The sequence below is a fragment of the Artibeus jamaicensis genome, unplaced genomic scaffold (assembly GCF_021234435.1).
Source record: "Artibeus jamaicensis isolate MK-2021 breed Jamaican fruit bat unplaced genomic scaffold, CSHL_Jam_final contig_559, whole genome shotgun sequence".
In the NCBI taxonomy this organism is placed as follows: domain Eukaryota; kingdom Metazoa; phylum Chordata; class Mammalia; order Chiroptera; family Phyllostomidae; genus Artibeus; species Artibeus jamaicensis.
The window spans coordinates 8,635,865-8,657,414 of NW_026521887.1; the positions used below are offsets into that span (position 1 = coordinate 8,635,865).

Consider the following 21,550-nt stretch of genomic DNA (forward strand, 5'->3'; position numbering starts at 1 on the left):
TTCAGTCACCTTTAAAGTACTCTCCATTTGATGCAATACATCTTTTGAGATATTTTTTCTGCTGTTCAAAACAGTTTTTGAACTGATCAATTTTGATGCCCTTTAGTGCTTCTGCATTTTTTTTGGTTTTACCTCTTCTACATCAGCAAACCCTTTCCCTTTGAGGATTTTTTCACCCAGGGAAACAAACAAAAAAGTCACTGTAGGTAAATAGGGAGGGTGGGCGCAGGGGTCATGCCAATTTTGGTCAAAAACTGCAGAACACTCATGCAGGGTAGGCAAGTGTACTCACTCATAAATCTCCCATCTTGAAATGGGCAAACACATTGAAAAAGTCTTCAAAAACTTCACTGAAGCTGAACACAGCCTCTCACAACAATTCCAGTTGGTACACTGATACAGATGGGTTCCTAGAACACTCACCTACTGGCAAACCTGCACTACAAGGGATCTGCCATTCAAAAGATAATTCAAGTTTTTGGGGTCTCTGCTTTGTATGATATATTCCACAAAGGTAGCAGCTAAGCTTATGGGAGACCTGGCTCTAAGCTCACTTCTCTGGTTATTGACAAAAAATTGCAGTTTGAGTTGAAGAGTGAGTACCTTTGTTAGCTGCCCCATGAACAAAGTGGAGTTTTTACTTTCATTTATCATGCCTGACAAAATGCTGCAACCTGACATCCCAGCAGGCAGTTTTCACTATTGTACTAACGACTCTATTCGTTATGAAAGTCACAACAATGTATCTTATTTTAAATTTTTCTATGGAGTGATTTATTGTCTTGGCTATAAATTTGTAAAGAAATAAAATGCTATTTCTTCATCGTCTCCTGAGGTGATGGCTTTATTCACAGTTTCAGATTTGTCTCTCTGGTGGAAACAGCTGGGTACAGGTTGCTAAGTGGTGTGCCATGGTGACTTCATGGCCCCTAGTCAGAGAAAGAAAAATACTCCAATTTCCTTCGTGATGATCAGGGTTAGGGGTTTTCATTTACAGTTTTGAGGAAAAGTATACAGAATTCTGGCAAGTCCATTAAATCTATCAAGAAATACCTGGCCCCAGTCAGAAAAAGTTTTAATAGGTTTATCTTCTCTGTACAATGTCAAAAACCCTTAGTTTTTTATGAGTTACTTTTTCTATGGTTCTTGAGGTGAGGGTGGTGGGTGGTATCCTCCATGGAGACAGAAATAACTGCTGCATCCCCACTATTTTCTGTGCCTGTGAAAGAGCATAGTTTCATGGACTTGGTTTTAGGCTTGCTCTTCTATAATCCAACACTGTTGTCTCCAGAATACGCAAAGAAAGGAGCCTGCATACAGCTACTGCAAGCAATAGAATGCCACCATCATCACTAATACCAGGCTCAAAACATTACTAACACCAGCCCTGAGGCAGCTTCTACAATTCCTTTTGAGTTTAGAGACTAAAAATTCTCTACCCACTAAATAATAAACAAATGGTTTAGAATATATGCTTTCAACCCTTCAGGGATCCATAGATATAGTTCCATCACATAAAGCAAACGGTTTGAAAGAGGCATTAACTAAAGAGATTTTCTTGTTTCGTTTTTGAGGAAATGCCTTTCAGTTCACCCATTTTGGGAGGGCACATGTTCTATATTTGTGATGCTGAAAAATGAGAATCTGTCTGGCAAATGTAATGACTTTAATAAGAATGTTTATTTCTTGAAAACAAGTCACTCCTATTATTGCATAAAATCCCACTTAGGGCCTGACAGACTGATGTTCACCACGCAGATGAGCGTGGTTTATGTTTTCTCCCTGGACTTGCAGCTGAACATGAACATGAAAGACCTGCCTATGAACACTGCTGATTATTTCATAGTAAACACACACATAATATGGCTGATTTTTAAAGTAAGTATAAACAAGCACAACAATGTTGTAATGCAAATCAGTAGCCTCATTCACCAGAGTTTCTGTGAAAAGTTAATATCCTTATACTAAGGATAACTCCATCATGAAAACAAGAAAAAATACCTAAACATTAGGGCTCTGTATTTTAAACTATACTCAGAAGAATAAAATTTAATTCAGACAAGAATAAAATTTAATTCAGACACGTTAATCATTCTCAGGACTATTTTATACACAAAATACTCCCTTCTGATCAGACAACATTTCTGTCTTCCCTCCTGCTTCTCCCTTGAAGGTTAATTCTATTCCTATCCCCTTTCTTGTTCTCTTTGTTAATTTCTTCTGCAATTCCTTCCCAATTTCTTCCTTTTAATATCTCCTCCCTCCTTCTGGTTCTCCCAGCAGAACTTCTTGAACTAAAACTAGTATTTCCAGGAGCTGAGGGCCCCTGAAAACTGAAAAGGTAAAATATTTGTTTAAAGCTTAGAATTAATTTAATAGGAGAAAGTTATTGTTTTAAATTCATTTCATTGCCACCAGGCTGCTGTAATTGCATTAGGCTGAAGACATGGCCTCCTGACTAACAAACACCGGCCTCAAACACAGAATTCCTGGAAACCAAGGACATGGTTGTGTATTGAAATGAACATATTTGTATCAATTTTCAGCCTTCCTCCTGGCACCATGTGTTCAGCATCCATCTGATTTTATTTTTGCAATTACATCAAAACACCTCTCTCACTAAATAACATAGACTTGACTGACAGGTAAAGCAACAGCCACTGCTAAGGGGCAGGACTCCATGGCACATTCTGCTTCTGAGACTTCCTTAGCAGATCAATTTTGTTTTACTGTGTTTCTTTAGAAAGATATTACTTGCCACTCTTGACCCTGGTTAGGTGTTGGAAGGTAAATGCAGCATCGGGTATGGCAGTCTGAAAAGGGGAACCTTGTTTGTTCTGCAAGAAGTCTGAGCCGAAGAAGACTGCTGGCAAATGACCTGTAGCTCCAGGCAGTGCAGCTCCCTAACATTAAGTGCGAATTTCAGGAGCTTCAAGAGTGTTTTCTCATTTCTGGGCGCTGCTGTTTCACAGGTGAACTCAATGATTATTGTTTTGCTTAGGTGGGGGGAGGCAGTGCATTCAGAACCTAGTATATCTTACTGTACTTTCTTCTTATACAATTATTAATTGTATTGAGGTTGCATGCAAGTGGCTGAGGATCTTATTATGTGCAATTCATTTCCTGCTGTCATTTCCTTGGATACTAATCTTCACCTGGTTAACTTTCAAGCTTAATGTCTGGTACAAACAGAGGACAGAGTGATTTTCTTCACGCAAATTAAAGTCTGAAAAAGATGTTACCTGCATGCTGCTGTGCAAATCATGTGTCAAAACAGGGATCCAGTCTAAGCTCCAGCAGAGACACTCACCCTTTCCTGAGCACACTATGCCATCTGCTGATTCACATAGACTCTTGCTCAGTTCTTCTGTCATGTTACACTTTCTGGGATGTTGGCAGAGCTTTCCAAACCATCCTCTCTCGCAAATGCAGCGACCACAGGAACACATGCCATGGCCTGTGAAGCAATTACAGAGTGTGGTGAGAGAAGGAAATGGGTAAATATTCAGCTGAATCTCAGTTTTTAAGGAAGAAATATGGAAAACATAGGATCTCATTTCCTATTCAGCAAACATACTTTCCCTTAATGCTTAGTCAATTGAATGTGCAATTATTTAAAAGAAATTCACAACGAAGTTTTAGCTTCATGTAATACATTGAATGTAGCAAAGAAGACAGACTCCAGAGGAAAGAAAAAACCTTGAAACAATTTAAAATGGAATTTTACCATTTTTTCTTGATACAAAATAACATCATTTGCATTTTCTTATCATAAAATTTTAGTGCTTTTTTAAAGATTTTTATTTAGTTATTTTTCAAGTACATTTTTTGCCTATTTCTCCCATCCCCCCCCCCCCCGCCCTGTTTCCGCTCTCCCTCTCATCCCCTCTCCCCCAGTCCTAATCCCGGTGCCTTTCATACTTGTCCCTTAAAATCCCACCCTATTTTTCCCTTTAAATTCCCTTCTCTCTCCCCTCTGGTCGCTACCCACTTGTTCTCTATTTCAGTGTCTTTGTTTTTATTCTGTTTGCTTATTTGTTTTATTGTTTAGCTTCCTGTCAAAGGTGAGATCATATGGTATTTGTCCTTCAATGCCTGGCCTATTTCACTCAGCATAATGCTTTCCAGTTCCATCCATGTTGTTGCAAAGGGTAGTAGCTCCTTCTTTCTCTCTGCTGCATAGAATTCCATTGTGTATATGTACCACAATTTTCTGATCCATTCGTTTACTGATGGACACCTAGGTTGCTTCCAACTCTTGGCTATTGTAAATTGTGCTGCTATGAACATTGTGGTGCATAGGTTCTTTGAAATTGATGTTTTAGGATTATTGGGGTATAATCCTAGCAGTGGAATTGCTGGGTCAAAAGGCAGGTCGATTTTTATTTTTCTGAGAAAATTCCATACTGTTTTCCATAATGGTTATACCAGTCTGCAATCCCACCAACAGTGAACTAAGGACCCCTTTTCCCCACAACCTCTCTAATATTTGTTGTTTGTTGCTTTCTTTATTATAGCCATCCTGACTGGTGTAAAGTGGTATCTGATTGTGGTTTTAATTTGCATCTCTCTGATAGCTAATGATATTGAGCATCTCTTCATGTGTCTCTGGGTATTCTGTATGTCCTCTTTGGAGAAGTGTCTGTTCAAGTCCTTTTCCCATTTTTTAATAGGGTTAAATGTCTTCCTAGAGTGCAGTCATGTAAGTTCTTTGTATATTTTGGGTATTAAACTTTTGTCCGAGGTATCATTGGCAAATATGTTTTCCCATACAGTTCGTTGTCTTTTTAATTTAATACTGTTTTCTTTAGCCATGCAGAAGCTTTTTATTTTGATGAGATCCCATTTGTTTATTCTTTCCTTTACATTCCTTGCTCTAGGGGACATATCCGTAAAAATGTTGCTGCGTGGAATATCTGAGATTTTCTTGCCAATGTTCTCTTCTAGGACTTTAATGGTGTCGCAGCTTATATTTAAGTCTTTTATCCACCTTGAATTTATTTTGGTGTATGGAGTAAGTTGGTGCTCAAGTTTCATTTTTTTGCACGTAGCTGTCCACTTCTCTCAACACCATTTGCTGAAGAGGCTATCTTTACTCCATTTTATGTTACTGCCCCCTTTGTCAAATACTAATTGACTGTAGAGAGTTGCGTTTATTTCTGGGCTCTCTGTTCTGTTCCATTGGTCTATGTGCCTGTTTTTATGCCAGTAACAGGCTGTTTTGATTACAGTGGCTTTGTAATACAGTTTGATATCAGGTATTGTGATTCCTCCTATTTTGTTCCTCTTCCTCAAAAGAGCAGCTGCTATTCGGGCTCGTTTATGATTCCATATAAATTTTTGAAGTGTTTGTTCTATGTCTGTGAAATATGCCATTGGTACTTTAATGGGTATTGCATTGAATCTGTATATTGCTTTGGGTAGTATGGACATTTTGATTATGTTAATTCTTCCAATCCATGAATACGGTATATGTTGCCATTTGTTTGTGTCTTCCCTGATTTCTTTCTTCAGTGCTGTGTAGTTTTCTGCATGCAGGTCTTTTACATCCTTGGTTAGGTCTATTCCCAGATATTTTATTTTTCTTTTTGCTATATCGAATGGGACTTTTTCCTTGATTTCTGCTTCTGCTGATTCATTGTTCGTATACAAAAATGCCTTTGATTTCTGGATATTGACTTTGTAACCTGCTGTTTTGCCAAATTCATTAATTAGTTTGAACAGTTTTGGGGTAGAGTCTATAGGATTTTCCATGTACACTATCATGTCATCTGCAAACAGTGACAGTTTTGTTTCCTCCTTTTCTATTTGGATGCCTTTTATTTCCTTTTCCTGCCTGATGGCTGTGGCCAAAACTTCTAATACCATATTGAATAGAAGTGGTGAAAGTGGACATCCTTGTCTTGTTCCTGATCTTAGTGGAAAAGCTTTTAGTTTTTGCCCATTGAGTATGATATTGGCTGTAGGTCTCTCATAAATGGCCTTTATTATATTGAGGAATGCTCCCTCTATTCCCACTTTGCTGAGTGTTTTTATCATAAATGGGTGCTGTACCTTATCAAAAGCCATTTCCGCATCTATTGATATGATCATGTGGTTTTTGTCTTTGCTTTGGTTTATGTGATGAATTACATTTACTGATTTGTGAATGTTGAACCATCCTTGCATCCCTGGGATGAATCCCACTTGGTCATGGTGTATAATCTTTTGGATATATTGTAGGATGTGATCAGCCAACATTTTGTTGAGGATTTTACCATCTATGTTCATCAGTGATATTGGCCTGAAGTTTTCTTTCTTTGTTGTATCTCTATCTGGTTTTGGAATTAGGATGATGCTGGCTTCATAAAAGGAGTTTGGGAGTTTTCCATCCTTTTGGATTTTTTGGAATAGTCTGTGAAGAATGGGGGTTAGCTCTCCCTTAAATGCTTTGTAGAATTCTCCTGTGAACCCATCTGGTCTGGGTCTTTTGTGTGATGGGAGTTTTTTGATTACTGCTTCAATTTCTTTTGCTGTTATTGGTCTACTCAGGTGTTCTACTTCTTTTTCATTGAGTTTTGGGAGATTATATTTTTCTAGAAATGTGTCCATTTCCCCTAGGTTCTCAAATTTCTTGGCATACAGTAATTCATAGTAATTTCTTAATATCCTTTCTATTTCTGTGGTATCAGTTGTAATCTCTCCTCTTTCATTTCTGATTGTGTTTATTTGTATCCGTTCCCTTCTTTTCTTGATGAGCCTACTTAAAGGCTTGTCTATTTTGTTTATCTTTTCAAAGAACCAACTCCTGGATTCACTGATCCTTAGAATTGTGCTTTTAGTCTCTATGTCATTTAGTTCTGCTCTGATCTTAGTTATTTCCTTCCTTCTACTTGCTTTGGGCTGTTTTTGTTGTTGTTCCTCAAGTTCTTGTAGGCGTAGAGTAACGTTGTTTGTTTGAAATGTTTCTATCTTCTTTAGGCAGGCCTATATTGCTATAAACTTCCCTTTCAGGACTGCCTTTGCTGTGTTCCATAAGTTTTGGGTTGTTGTGAGATCATTTTCATTTGTTTCCAGAAACTTTTTGATTTCTTCCTTAATTTCATTCTTGACCCATTCATTGTTTAATAGCATACCATTCAGTCTCCATGATTTTGGGTGTTTTGGGTTTTTTCCTTTGGGGTTGGTTTCCAGTTTCAGTCCCTTGTGGTCAGAGAAAATGCTTGGTATGATTTCAATATTCTTGAATTTGTTGAGGCTTGTTTTGTGGCCTATCATGTGGTCTATCTTTGAGAATGTTCCATGTGCACTTGAAAAGAATGTGTATTTAGCTTCTTTGGGATGAAGGGCTCTGTATATATCAATTAGGTCCATTTCATGAAGGGTGTTGTTTAATACCACAATGTCTTTGTTGATATTTTGTTTGGAAGATCTGTCCATTTTGGATAGTGGGGTGTTAAAATCCCCCACTATAATTGTGTTGCTGTCTATATCTTTCTTGAATTCCTCTAAGATTTTCTTTATATATTTTGGTGCTTCTCGGTTGGGTGCAAATATATTTATGATGTTAATGTCTTCTTGGTGGATTCTTCCCTGGATTATTATGAAGTGACCTTCTGGGTCACTCTTTATGGCTCTTTTTTTGAAGTCTATTTTGTCTGATATGAGAATCGCTACCTGAGCTTTTTTTTCTTGCCCATTTGCTTGGAAAATTTGTTTCCAGCCTTTCACTTTTAGTCTGTGATGGTCTTTTGTCTTGAGGTGGGTCTCTTGTAGGCAGCATATGTGTGGGTCATACTTTCTTATCCATGCAGCTATTCTGTGTCTTTTGATTGGAGCATTTAATCCATTTACATTTAAGGTTATTATTGATAGGTACTTATTCATTGCCATTTTTGTACCTGTGTTCCTCTCTGTCTGTCTCTTTTCCTTCCTTTCCTTAAAGCAGACCTTTTAATATTTCTTGTAGCGCTGGCTTGGTGGCAGCAAATTCTTTTAGACTTCTTTTGTCTTGGAAGCTCTTTATTTGGCCTTCTATCTTGATTGAGAGCCTTGCTGGGTAAAGTAGCCTTGGTTGTAGGCCTCTGGTTCTCATTACTTGGAATATTCCTTGCCATTCTCTTCTTGCTTGGAGTGTTTCCATTGAGAAGTCAGTGGCTAACCTTATTGAGACTCCCTTGTATGTTATTTCTTTTTTCTCCCTTGCTGCCTTTAAGATTCTTTCTTTGTCTTGGAATTTTGCCATTTTAATGATGCTGTGTCTTGAAGTGGGCCTCCTTGGGTTCCTCTTGAATGGGACTCTGTGAGATTCCTGTATTTGTGTGACTTTTTCTTTTGTCAAATTAGGGAAATTTTCTCTTATTACTCTTTCAAATATGTTTTCTATCCCTCCTTCTTCTTCTTCTCCTTCTGGTATTCCTATTATTCGGATATTATTACGTTTCATATTATCTTGCATTTCTCTTAATCCTTCTTCATTCTTTCTGAGCCTCTTTTCCCTTTCCTGTTCTTTCTGTGAGATGCTTTCTACTTTGTCCTCCAATTCACTAATCCTATCTTCTGTTTCATCTACCCTATTTTTAATGCTTTCTACTGTGTGTTTTAATTCAGAAATTGTATTCTTCATTTCCTCTTGGCCCTTGCTAATAATTTCCATTTCCTTTTTCATGTTGATATAGTTCGAGGTGAGATCATTGTAGCTCCCCTGTAGTTTCTGGTAGCTGATTGTGAGCTCTTTGAACTTCCTGATCACCAGTGCTTTGAATTCAGAATCTGATAGTTGACTTGCCTCTATTTCATCTAACATTCTTTCTGAGTATTCCTCCTTTCCTTTCATTTGGGGATTGTTTCTTTGTCTTCCCATTGTTTGTGAGACTCTTCTTGTTAGCCTCAGCTTCTTAGATTAATCTGTTTTGACACCCTGGGTTTATGGTGTGAACTTTTGTAGTGGAATGCCTGTGAATTTCAGTGGTGCAGTCTCTTTTGTTTATCCTGTTGTTCTCTGCTTCCACCTACTCAAATATGCAGCAACTTGTGGCTTCTCTCCTACAACAATGCAATTTGTCTCTCTGACTCTACCATTGGGAGGTCTCTTCTATGGGTCCAGCTCTGGTCTTTTCATATTTTCAAGTTGATTGTGACTCATCTGGTTCCTCCGTGACCGATGAGGTTTCTGGTCTCTTATTTTCATATATGCTTGGCAACTGCTGGCTTGCTAGTCTCACCTCCTCCAATCGGACAGGTCCCCTCTCTTTTGTACTAGGAACTGGTATCTGCTTTGTCCTAGTCCACCGCCGTCTTGAGACCAATCTCTTAGTGCTTTTCTTCATTGTGCACACCATGACACCCAGTCCAATAATATAGCATTTATTGACTGCAATTCTACTGTTCACAAATAAAAATAAAAGATTAATTTTTATAAGAATGGCATCTGGTATCATTACTTTAAATGTGTACCTCTCTACTTAAAAACAAATATAAGTGTAGGTAACTGTGTCTTTCTATTATTGTCTAGAAGTTAAAAATAGCATGAGGCTTAGATTCATATCACTCACATTTTCTTTTCCTGTTGTTTCTGTCATTGGTTTCTGGTTTGGGAAATATTTATCTTTTGGTTATATATACAAGTTATACTTGTGACAGTTATACATTGGCATATGCAACTGTCTAGTTGCTTGCCACAAACAGTCTATTAGATTGCATCATCTTCCACTTTAATTTCTTGTTTCTAACCAATGGTTTATCCTATTTTTTATATGTGTATTACCTTATAGGCAGATCTCTCCAAACAGGATACACAAAACAGCTGTTTGGAAAAATTTTACTGAGTCTCTGCTATGAACAAATCATTTTGCTAAGTACCAAGGTATGTGAAATCAAGGACACAGTTATCTATCCCAGTGACTCATAAAATCATTCAGACTGATCGGCCCCTCTGGACCTGTTAACACTCTTCTGTCTTTACCATTTTTTCTGACAAGACTTTCAATAGTAAACTTACTCCATTTGCTTCCTCCTACACTCACCTTTGCTCCCTCCTACACCCAGCTTTGTTCAAGAAGGTATTAGGGACCAATGCTTAAATGTTTGCAATTAATTGTTATAATTAATTTAACCTAACCTCATATAAATCCAAGGGTTTTCCTGTAACACATAATCATCTACAAATTTAGAGAAAGCAAATGGAAAGCATACTCAAAAAAGACCCGGATTAACAGACCTTGTCCAACAACCTCTTTTTATCTTTATGTTGATTTACTAAATTTAATCTCACAGCCATTTGATGCTGGTATTATCCCCATTTTACAGTCAAGAAACTGAGGTTCAGATAAACAAGGCAATTTTACCCCAGACCCCATAGTTCAGCCACACAGAATCAGACCTTGGCTCCAGTTTCTCTGATTTCAATATCTAGTCTTCTTCCATTGTATCACATTGTCTCTGTATTTCATTTTGGGAAATAAGTAATGATCAGTTTGAGACAACTAGAATTATTTTCTTAATTCCCATATTTTTTAGCTGTGTTTGATAGTATCCATTTGACATTCATGGGCACTTTCTTTTTAAAAATGACTCTCCTTACCCTTTCCACAGTCCTCTGTTGTCTATTTATTCTTCTACTTCTTTTTTGACCTTATTAATGTAGACAATCCTTGATTTTCTTCAATATCTCTCTATAGTTACTCCTTTGAAAAATTCATTACATCACAGTATATCTGATATCCTCAGTGACCATAGGACTCTACCACTCCTGTGATTCCATACTTTGTGTTCTACTAGCATCCAAAATTGATGCCTCTCAGATGCATATATAGTTTTCTTTCTAAATATAGAGAACTACTTTTCTATGATGTCCATTTCTTTTAGTGATAAAAGTTTCCTTCTAGTCAACCAGTTCACAATGTTTTGAATGACTCTTACTCCTCTCATCTAAAGAGTTGCCAGATCCTGTTGAAACTATCTCCAAAATATCCACTAATATCACCACCACAAACCTTTGAGAAACCCTTCTATCATGCCTTTCTCCAATATTCTTGCTCACAGTTCCTATTACACCACTCTATCACATCACAGCCTTGAGATCTAGTGCTGTATGACACCCTAATGTTTGAGAGCAAATTCATCTCTAAGCTTCCTTATGTTTTAGGTCCTGAAATAGGGTCCCAAGCTACTTTTCCGACCTTGCAATATCTCCTCTTTTCCTCTTGCACATATCTCCTTATCTAACCACACTTACCTACTCCTCCTTCTTCATATGTTCCATGTTCTTTTCTGACTTAATGCCTTTGTTTCAATAGAAATGCCTCTGTGTTCCCCTACTTAACATTTCGAGGTCCTGATTAATTTTGAAACCTCTGTGAACTTTTTAATATTCCCAAGTAAAATTCAACTTCTCCTCTGAATTTCTATACTACCTTATGTTTTACCTCTGTCATGGAACTTTTTTGTCTTCTACCTTGTGATATGTAGTTATTTCTCAAATAAATGCATTCTTTGGCCATGAATTCCCAGAGGGGAGGAATCACTTCTGTAGTCTTTAGAATTCCAAGCACACTTACTTAGTCATAGTGGATCCTCACAAAACACTTGTAAATTGAGGTTATTTTAAAAATAATGTCTCCTAATTAAAAAAATAAATTGTAACTGAGAACTGTAAACTAAACCCAGGACATGTTTACAGGTCATCTGATTAAGGAACTATCCTTCAAGGCCAATGGACAGTTCTTGGATGACTATTTTATTTCTTGTTCTGTAGAGTGGGGTGAAGTTAGAGAATTGATGTCATCTAAAAGCTACACATTCAATCAATGCTTATTAAATTGACTATATTTTGACTTCTCCAATAAAATAAAGTCTACTTAAAATGAGATCTGCTTAAGAAGTTAAAAAAAGCTGTCCATCTTTGGGGGCAGATAATCTGGGGTAAAAAATAAGTAAGAAAGCAATAGAGAGCTTCTAGGACCACCCATTGAGCTATGGATTTTTCAAGTATTCATGTTTCCAAATGACTCAGGTTAGTAAGCATAATAATTAATTTGTCATAAATAGAATCATTAAATATCTATTGAAGAGAAAGACACTCTGATTTTGACTTAGAATATCATTGAGAATATCCCCATGGTACCTCACAGCAAATAATTTAGTATAAAATTTATAAGCAAGAATAGGTGATTATCTTTTTATTTAATAGTGCATTTATTACATCTTTCTGAAAGGTTAATTTGGCACCTAGCCTAGACAGTAGTCAAAATGCATTGGTATTTACATGTTTTAATTAGCCATTTACATAGCTCCCTTTAGTTAAAATTTTTTAAGCTTTCAAGAATATCTTCTTTATAAACTCTAAATATTTAAGTCTACATTCCAGAGCTATTTGTTGTGCACTAGTTATTGAACTAGGCCTGTTCTTATGGTGCTTTCAGTCTACTAGGTGAGGAAATAAGTAACAACAAATGCACTTGATCTATGGAAGAATTAAAGAGGGTATATTCAACAGTGGAAACACTGTTAACTTTAGTTGTCCATGACAACCAAGGGGTGAGAAGCAGCCATAGAAGCAATATTCTAGGAAAGCTAATAAAAATTTCTTGGAATAAGAAAAAACTTGGTATGCTACAGGAAGTCTGGAAGTTCATTATCTCAAAGGAGTTCATGATCACCAAGCCATTATTACATGAAATGTTAAAGAGACTTATTTAAGAAAAAGAAAATCAAAACTGTGAATGTTAAAATGACAACAAACTCACAATTACACAACTGAATCTAAAAAGCAAAAAGAAACAAAGCGGCAACTAGAAAAAGAACAGAATAATGAATATGGAGATAATTTGGAGGGTTATCAACTGGGAGGGGGAAGAAGGAAAATGGGGGGAAAGGTACAGGGAATAGTAAGCATAAATGCTAGATACAAAATATACAGGGGGATATTAAGAATAGTGTAGGAAATGGAGAAGCCAAAGAACTTATGTATATGTATGATCCATGAACCTTAACTAAGAGGGAGAGATTGCCAGAGGGAAAAGGGGCATACTGGACAGAGGGATCGAAGGGGAAAAATTGAGACCATTGTAATAGCATAATTAACAAAATATATTTTTAAAAAGAAAGTTCTATTGGACAGTGCTGCTCTAGATAGTGACCAGTTCCAATGACAGTCATCAGCTCAGAGACACATTTCCTTAAAACACCACAATGATCATTCTCAGTTGGGAAACTGAGCTATGAATGGATACTAGTTATATGATATTCTGCCTGTCCAATAGTCTTCTCCTTTTGTGAATAATAGGAGAACACTTGTTTTTCCTTTTCAGGTTTATGATCATATGTCTCTGTGGAAGATGTTTCATTATGTAGGCTCTTTTTGACCTAGAGGTACCCCAAGGACAGAGCTTTAATAAATGAAACATCAAAGAAAACTTTCTGGGTAAGGATTCCAGGAAAGTGAATGTCCTCCAGAGAAATTGGGACAGACTCAGTTAGCATGCATCTTGCCCTTTTTTTTTTATCCTTCCCCTTTCTTCGTTACTAAAAGATGGACACAAATGGAAGTTTTCTAGGAGCATGACAATAAATGTCATACTGGAAGGAAAGATAGAAGGCATATGAGATGTTGATGAATCTCAGGTAGTCAATTCAATATCCATCTTGGAAGTGACAACCTGCAGACTTATTTGTGTAAATTACCTTCAGCCAACCACAGTGCTAACAAGTACACTTACAAACTTTGGAAAGAGGTTTGATTTTAAAATGTACTTTGGACACAATCCCACTACTGACTATATTGTCCAGCTAAAAAAGTCCTGGTCTGAGTAAATAGCCTGAGGTCTTGCTCAATATGAGTAATCCCACAGCACAGGGGCTCACTGCACTCATGATCACCTTCGCATTGAATTTGTGAACTAAAGAACTCCCTGAAGAGATGTAAACTGATTGTGAAATTAAAAGGTGGCTTTTCATTATTCCTTCTTGTTTTTTAAATTGGACTCATGGGCAGCTATTCTAGGAGCTTCTAAGAAATAAGAAAAGCTTGATGTAGTCCCATTTGCTTCTTTTTTCTTTTTGTCCTTTGCCTGAGATAAAAATATTGCTGCAAATAATGTCCTAGATATTACTGCCTATGTTTTCTTCTAGTACTTTGGTGGTTTCAAGTCTAATATTTAAGCCTTTAATCCATTTTGAATTCATCCTTATGTGTGGTTTAAGAAGGTGATCTAGTTTTATTTTTCTGCATATATCTGTCTAATATTCCCAACATAATTTATTGAATAAACTATCTTTAGTCCAGTGTATGTGCTACTTCCTCTGTCAAATATTAATTTACTATAAAAGTGTGGGTTTATCTTTGGATTCTCTATTCTGTTCCATTGATTTATGTGTCTGTTTTTATACCAGTACCATGCTGTCTTGATATAGCATTATAGCATGATTCTTCCAACTTTGTTCTTCTTTTTCAAGATCACTATTGCTATTTGGGGTCTTTTGTGGCTCCATATAAATTTTTGAAATACTTGTTCCAGTTCTGTGAAATATGTGATTGGTATCTTTTTTATTTATTTTTTATTGATTATGCTGTTACAGTTGTTCTATTCCCCCCTTCATTCCCCTCCACTCTACCCCCTTGTGCCCACCATTACCCCCCCTTTAGTTTATGACCATGTGTCTCAAGTTCTTTAGATTCTATATTTCCCATACTATTCTTGCCCACCCATCTATTTTCTATCTACTGTCTATGCTACTTATTTTCTGTACCTTCTCCCCCTTCTCTTCCTCCCACTCCCCTGTTGCTAACCCTCCTTGAGATCTTCATTTCTATGTTTCCACTCCTGATCTAGCTGTCCTTTTAGTTTGCTTTTGTTTTAGGTGTGGTTGTTAATAACTGTGAGTTTGCTGTCCTTTCACTGTTCATCTTTTTTTTTTTTAACTTCTTTTTCTTAGGTAAGTCCCTTTAACATTTCATATAATAAGGGCTTGGTGATGGTGAACTCCTTGAATTTGATCTTATCTGAGAAGTACTTTATCTGCCCTTCCATTCTAAATGAAAGCTTTGCTGGATAGAGCAATCTTGGTTGTAGGTCTTTGGATTTCATGACTTGGAATACCTCTTTCCAGCCCCTTCTTGCCTGTAAGGTCTCTTTTGAGAAATCCGCTGATAGTCTGATGGGGACTCCTTTGTAGGTGACTGTCCCCTTATCTCTTGCTGCTTCTAGGATTCTCTCCTTCATTTAATCTTGGCTAATGTAACTGTGATGTGTCTTGGTGTGTTTCTTCTTGGGTCCAACTTCTTTGGGACTCTCTGAGGTTCCTGGATTTCCTGGAAGTCTATTTCCCTTGCCAGATTGGGGAAATTCTCCTTTATTATTTGTTCAAATAAGTTTTCCACTGGTGGCTGTGCCTTTCCCCCTTCTGGTACCCCTATAATTCGGATGTTGGAGTGTTTAAAGATGTCCTGGAGGTTCCTAAGACTCTCCTCATTTTTTTGAATTCTTGCTTCTTGACTCTTTTCTGTTTGGCCATTATTTGGTTTCTTCTGGTCCACTCCATTGATTTGAGTCCCTTTTTCCTTTTCATTGCTATTGGTTTCCTTTGCAATTCCATTCATTTCAATTAGTTTTGCCTTCATATATTTGTCTAATTTGTGGCTATAATCAACCAGTTCTGTGAGGATCCTGATCACCAGTGTTTTAAACTGTGCATCTGAGAGTTTTGCTATTTCTTCATCGCTTAGATTTATAGGCTCTGGGGCTTTGAGATCTTCTTGAGCCATTTTTGGTCTGTTCGAGCCCGTTAAGTATGAGGAGCGGAGCCTTGGACTCCCAGGTCGCTGGGTTGTGACTCTGTATGTGGAGGCGGGGTCAGAGCAGGGAAATGGCAGCCTCCTCTGCTGTTTCTCGCAGCTGGGTGAAGAGCAGAGCCTTAGGTTGTTCACCGCGGCAGGGCCACTTAGGTCGCTGAATTATGACGCTGTATGTGGGGTTAGAGCGGGGTAATGGCGGGGCCCTCTGCTGCTGCTGGCCACTGTGGCTGCCGGCTCTCATCCAATCGCCCACTCCCTTGCTTGTCTAGCCACACACGAATGCGCGACCACAGTCAACCCACAGCCCTGCTCCCTCGCTGTTTCCCCGTGATTGCTTGCTGAGTTGCCCACCAGGTCCAACTCTGCGCCTGGATTCTGCATGCCTGAGTCCGTCTGACTGAGTTTTCCTGTGCTACCCTGCTCTGCCAGCTGCTGGTTTCACCCCTCTTACCGGTCGGGCTGACGAATTTGTTGTTATCAGACTTCCAAAAAGTTCAATTTTCTGTGTTCTGGCTATGTTTTCTATTGCTAATATTTAGTTGTCTCTAAACTTGGTTGTGTGAGGAAGCACGGCGTCTCCACCTATGCCTCCATCTTGGCAGACGGTGATTGGTATCTTGTTAGTAATTTCATTGAACCTATAGATGGTTTTGGGTAGTAGAGATATTTTAATGATGTTAATTCCTCCTATCCATGAACACAGTATATGCTTTCATTTATTTGTACCTTCTTCCCTTTCTTTATTCAGGGTCTTATAATTTTTCATGTACTAGTCTTTTACATCCTTGGTTAAATTTATTCCTAGGTATTTTATTCTTTTTGAAATAATTGTAAATGACATTGTTTTCTTAATTTCCCATTCTGATAGTTCACTATTGACATACAAAAATTCAACTTATTTATATATATTAATCGTATATTCTGCTACTTTACTCGATTTATCAGTTCCAGTAGTTCCTTGGTGGACACTTTAGTGTTCTCTGTTGTACAGTATCATTTTATCTGCAAATCATGGCCATTGTACTTCCTTTCTAATTTGGATGCCTTTTCTTTCATCTTCTTGTCTGATTGCTATACCCAAGACTCCTAGTACTATGCTGAATAAGAGAGATAAAAACAGACATCCCTGTCTTTTTCCTGATTGGAAGAAGAATGCTTGTAGTTTTTTTCCCATTGAGTATGATGCTGGCAATGGGTTTATCATACTTTATTATGTTTAGGTAAGATTATGTTTAGGTATGATTCTTCTATTCCCACTTTTCTGAGAGTCTTTATCATAAATGAGTGCTGGACATTATCAAATACTTTTTCTGCATCTAGTGATATGATCTTTTTAAATCCTTCATTTTATTTATGTGGTATAGTATATGTTACACAGCAAAGGAAACCATTAGCAAAATAAAAGACAACACACTGAATGGAGTAACATATTTGCTGATATAATAAGTGGTTAATATCCAAAATTTATAAAGAACTTACAAAACCCAACAACAATCCCCCCTGAACAATCTAATTAAAAGTGGGCAAAGAACCTGTATAGACACTTCTCCAAAGAGGATATACGGATGGCCAATAGCTATATGACAAGGTGCTCAATATCACTCATCATCAGCTGTATGCAAAGTAAAACCACCATGAAATATCACCTCACACTGGTCATAATGGCTATCATCAATAAATCAACAAGTACTGGCAAAGATGTGAAGAAAGGGAAACATTTTTGCACTCTGGGTGGGAATACAGATTGGTGCAGCCACTGTAGAAAGCAATATGGAGTTACCTCAAAATTTAAAAACAACTGCCTTATGACACAGTGATTCCAGTTTTGAAAATTTATCTGAAGAAACTATAATTCAAAAGAATATAAGCACACTTATGTTCACTACAGCATTATTTACAATCACTAAGATTTGAAAGCACCCCAAGTGTCCATCAGTAAAGTAGATAAAACTATAGGCCATTTACACAATGGAGTACTACTTGGCCATAAAAAAGAATAAAATTTTACCCTTTGTGACAGCATGGATGGATCTGGGGAACACTATGCTAAGTGAAATAAGCCAGAAATAGAAATACAAATACCATATAATTTCACTCATATATGGAATATAATGAAAAAAAACTGAACTAATAAAATAGAGACAGACTCATAGATAGAGAGCAGGCTGACAGCCTGGGTAAGGTTAGTAGGGTGGATAGACTGAGAAAAAAAAAAGAAAAAGGACTCAGGAACACAGACAACAGTGTGGAGACTGCAGAAGCAAAGGGGGAATGTGGAGGTGAAGAGATTATATGGGGAATAAATGGTAATGGAAAGCTTCAATGAAAAATAAACTATTAAATCAAAGAAAGAAGTAAAGCAATAAGCAATCCATTTCTTATTCTTATCCTGAGTATACGAAGTATAGGTGAGAGGGTTCTGATCAAGATTATTTTAGGCTAAAAACAAACACATGTGAGCCAACCTGAAGATATATTTTGTTTGTGAAATATTAAAGTCATTACCACTAAAAATGAGTACATCTTAAGGATTACTACTCAGAAGAAGCCATGTTTTTTTTCAGTAGTAACTTATCTGATTTTTAAAAATCCATGCATTTATAGTTCATGTAAAATTTATATTGTTAACCAAGATGTTTTGACAGGGTTTACATATTTTCATGATAATTAAACATGACTTTCTAATAAGTTAACTAAATGGAAAATGGTCTTACTTCATATTGACTTTCTTTTTGTCAGTGACTTTCAGGATGTAATTTTGGTGTAATCGAAACTGAACCACTTAACGTTATGTAATCACTTACATTCACCTTAGGGTACAATTTCTAATTTATCCTACCCTGACAGAATTGGCTTAATCATCTTTAGTGTTGTTGTTAGGGAGGTAGATAAACAACACTGGCTATCAGTTTTTCTGTGCCTGCTGATTAGGCAGGTTTATGGATCTTTTTGGTTTTACTATTTGTTGTTTGCTGAAATGCTGCTTTGGATCCAGGGATCCTCATTTTTCCCTGAACACACTATGGATACAAAGGGTTATAGTTCACCTTTGCACGCGATGGCTCAGTGTCTGGTGGTGAGCTGAGAAAATTATCCAAATTGGTGATTCTCTATGTTGTTTCCTCTGAAGCCACAGTAGAGAGATAATGTCAGTGAGTTTCACACACTCATAATACTAAGATCCATTCACCACTGGCTGCTACATGATGGGAGAATAAATGCTTGAAACAAACTAGTTGCTATTCCTTCTCTGACACACAGAAATTTATAGGATTTAAATTTATAGGATGTCAACTTCCTTCCAAAACACTTTGTGACTGGTATCTCATGATGCCTTAAACAGATGGATTCTTTTGTTCTGTTATGGAGGTAGACACTTCAATCTTTTGCTTTCCATTACATACAGAGGGCATTAATTGACGGCCCACTTATCACATAGTACCAGTCACTATCTATGCTTTATGTCTCATTCTTATCATAAAGCCAACAGGTGGGCATTATTATCTTTATTGTGCATGTGAGTAAACCCAGGCAAAGAGACCAAATGAATCATCCAAGTTATGACAACTAGTGGGAAATAGAGCCAGAATCCAAATGCTGATCCTTTGAGTATAAGGTTCATGTTTATATTGTTGGGGCATTGCCTCACTTGGTTTAAAAGAAAATGGTTACTTCTATCTACTTAAATTTTGTGTGAAAAAATGTAGTACAGTGTATACACACACAAACTGAAACAAACAAGCATACCGTAGAATGTGGGCTTTCTCTACACAAAATATCAAAATACCCAAAGAACATTCATCTATATTAAAAAACTACATCTCAAAACAAACAAACAAACATGTAAAACCTAGAAGGAAATAAACAAAATTGTATCAGGTATTATTTTTAGATGGCGAATTTATGGGCAATTTTAATTTTGTTCTTTATATTATTTTAGTTTTGTTAAGTGTTGAAAGAAGAACATTAATTTAAAATATTTTATAATTCCTGATATCTAAACATGAGCAAAGTAAAATAAAAGAAACTGAAATAATGTATATTATAAGTGATAAATGAGTGAATAGTTTGAAAAAAATCCTTCCCAAGGATGGTTTAAAGAGCAACTAAAGAAAAGCACTGATGTAAGAAAATAAAATAAATATATTCCTTCAACATATCAAATATTTTTTCACCTCTGTGCCTTGTTTAGCTTTTCTGGGCCTAAAATGTTCACAATCAATTTTTACACCTTCAAGTATTAACTATTCAAGGCCCATATCAAATGTTAATTCCAACTTGAAGAATTCTCTGATCCAAAATTGGAATCAATATTGTGTGTACTCTCACATCCTTTAACTTATAATTTATTCAAAAAAGTACTTAAGCATTGACTTTTATCCTAAATTTGAGACTACAATAATTTTTCAGAGGGAAAATGTTTTGTTACATACATGAGAATTCTATAGACTGAAAGAGACAAATGTGATGATGTTTTAATGTAGATGTTACAGTACAGAAAAAGTATAAAATAACTTTAGAAAGGCTTTCTAAAGGAGATGATTTGGATGAATGAAAAAAATGATAAAGAACAATGCAGAAGGAGAAGTGAAGATAAGGAATAGAATGTCAGGTAAAAGGAACAAAATCATAATACATTTAAATTTCTCCATCTTCACTGGCCAGGAAAAAACTCATTTTTTTCAACAGATGAGAACAACTAGTCAAAAAAGCATCATCTCCTCTACCCATTCAGTTGTTCAAACCACCAAGATCCATCCTTGATTCCACCCTGCTACACACTCACATCATTCAAGTATGAATTTCTAGACATGTTGCTTATATGTCCAGGCCAGTGGCAGGGTGTGGCAGTAAGTTTCATAGGTTCAGCTACGCTTTTAGACTAATACATGGCACTAGTCTTCTTAGATAGATTGAGGCAGGAACTGCATCCTATCAGTTGGACAGTACTGGCCCTTTCTCTGTATGGGAGTCTGCAGCAATTCATGACGATAACAACTAAACATGAGGGCAGGGGATTATCTTCTCTACAGATAACACTGCTCAGATGCACAGAAATGAGATCCATGTTGCACTAATGTTGAGAATTCACTGGTTTAGAAGCCTCGTGCTCCACAGGAGCTAAAAACATTTTCTAGCAATTCCTTAGCATAGCTTCCAGAAACTTTGCAAAGGACATGCCTGTTGGCAGAGTCGCAGCACTCATTGAAGCCAAAATCATGGCATTCCCATCAGACATTCATCATCCCTTCCCACGCAGTTGAAATTTGTCAATCATAGGTCATTATTACCATGAGCAATGCTTCCTGGTAATATTGGCATATACCATCTTCATCTGTTGCCAGGAAACACAGCTAAGAGTTTAACAGGTTAAATGTTTTTGATACAAGGTAAGGAGTTTTGTTAGCCAATGGTCTATATTGTTTCTAATACTTTCTCTAATATATCTAATACCTTTTCTACTCTACTAACTTCCATTTAGCTATACCGCCCTCATCTCTCACTATGATTAACCCATATTCACCCACACCTCACAAGCATATCCCAGCAATTTATATTGAACTATTTCACCTGGTGCACAAAGGCACTTCATAAATAAAGTGATTGTGTTATTGCCTTATTTAAACCCCTTCTATGGCTTCCAATCATTCTTTGAGTGAAGCCCCAAATTATTATTATGGTTTATAAACCATGTCACACCCTTTTCCCCTTTGCTTTATAATCTCCAATCAATACAGTTTCTCCCTGGTTCACAAAAGTTTCTTGAACATGTAACTC

The 21,550-nt window shown here is 36.9% G+C and overlaps 1 protein-coding gene across 1 annotated transcript in view; it reads right to left on the reverse strand.

Annotated features, from left to right (window-relative positions):
* Positions 1-21,550, reverse strand: part of ITGBL1 (integrin subunit beta like 1) — a 303,482-nt gene that overhangs the window by 5,057 nt on the left and 276,875 nt on the right. The window contains exon 9 of the mRNA XM_053670353.1: positions 3,311-3,457. Within this exon, the coding sequence (XP_053526328.1) occupies positions 3,311-3,457 (147 nt within the window). The remainder of the gene's footprint in view (positions 1-3,310; positions 3,458-21,550) is intronic.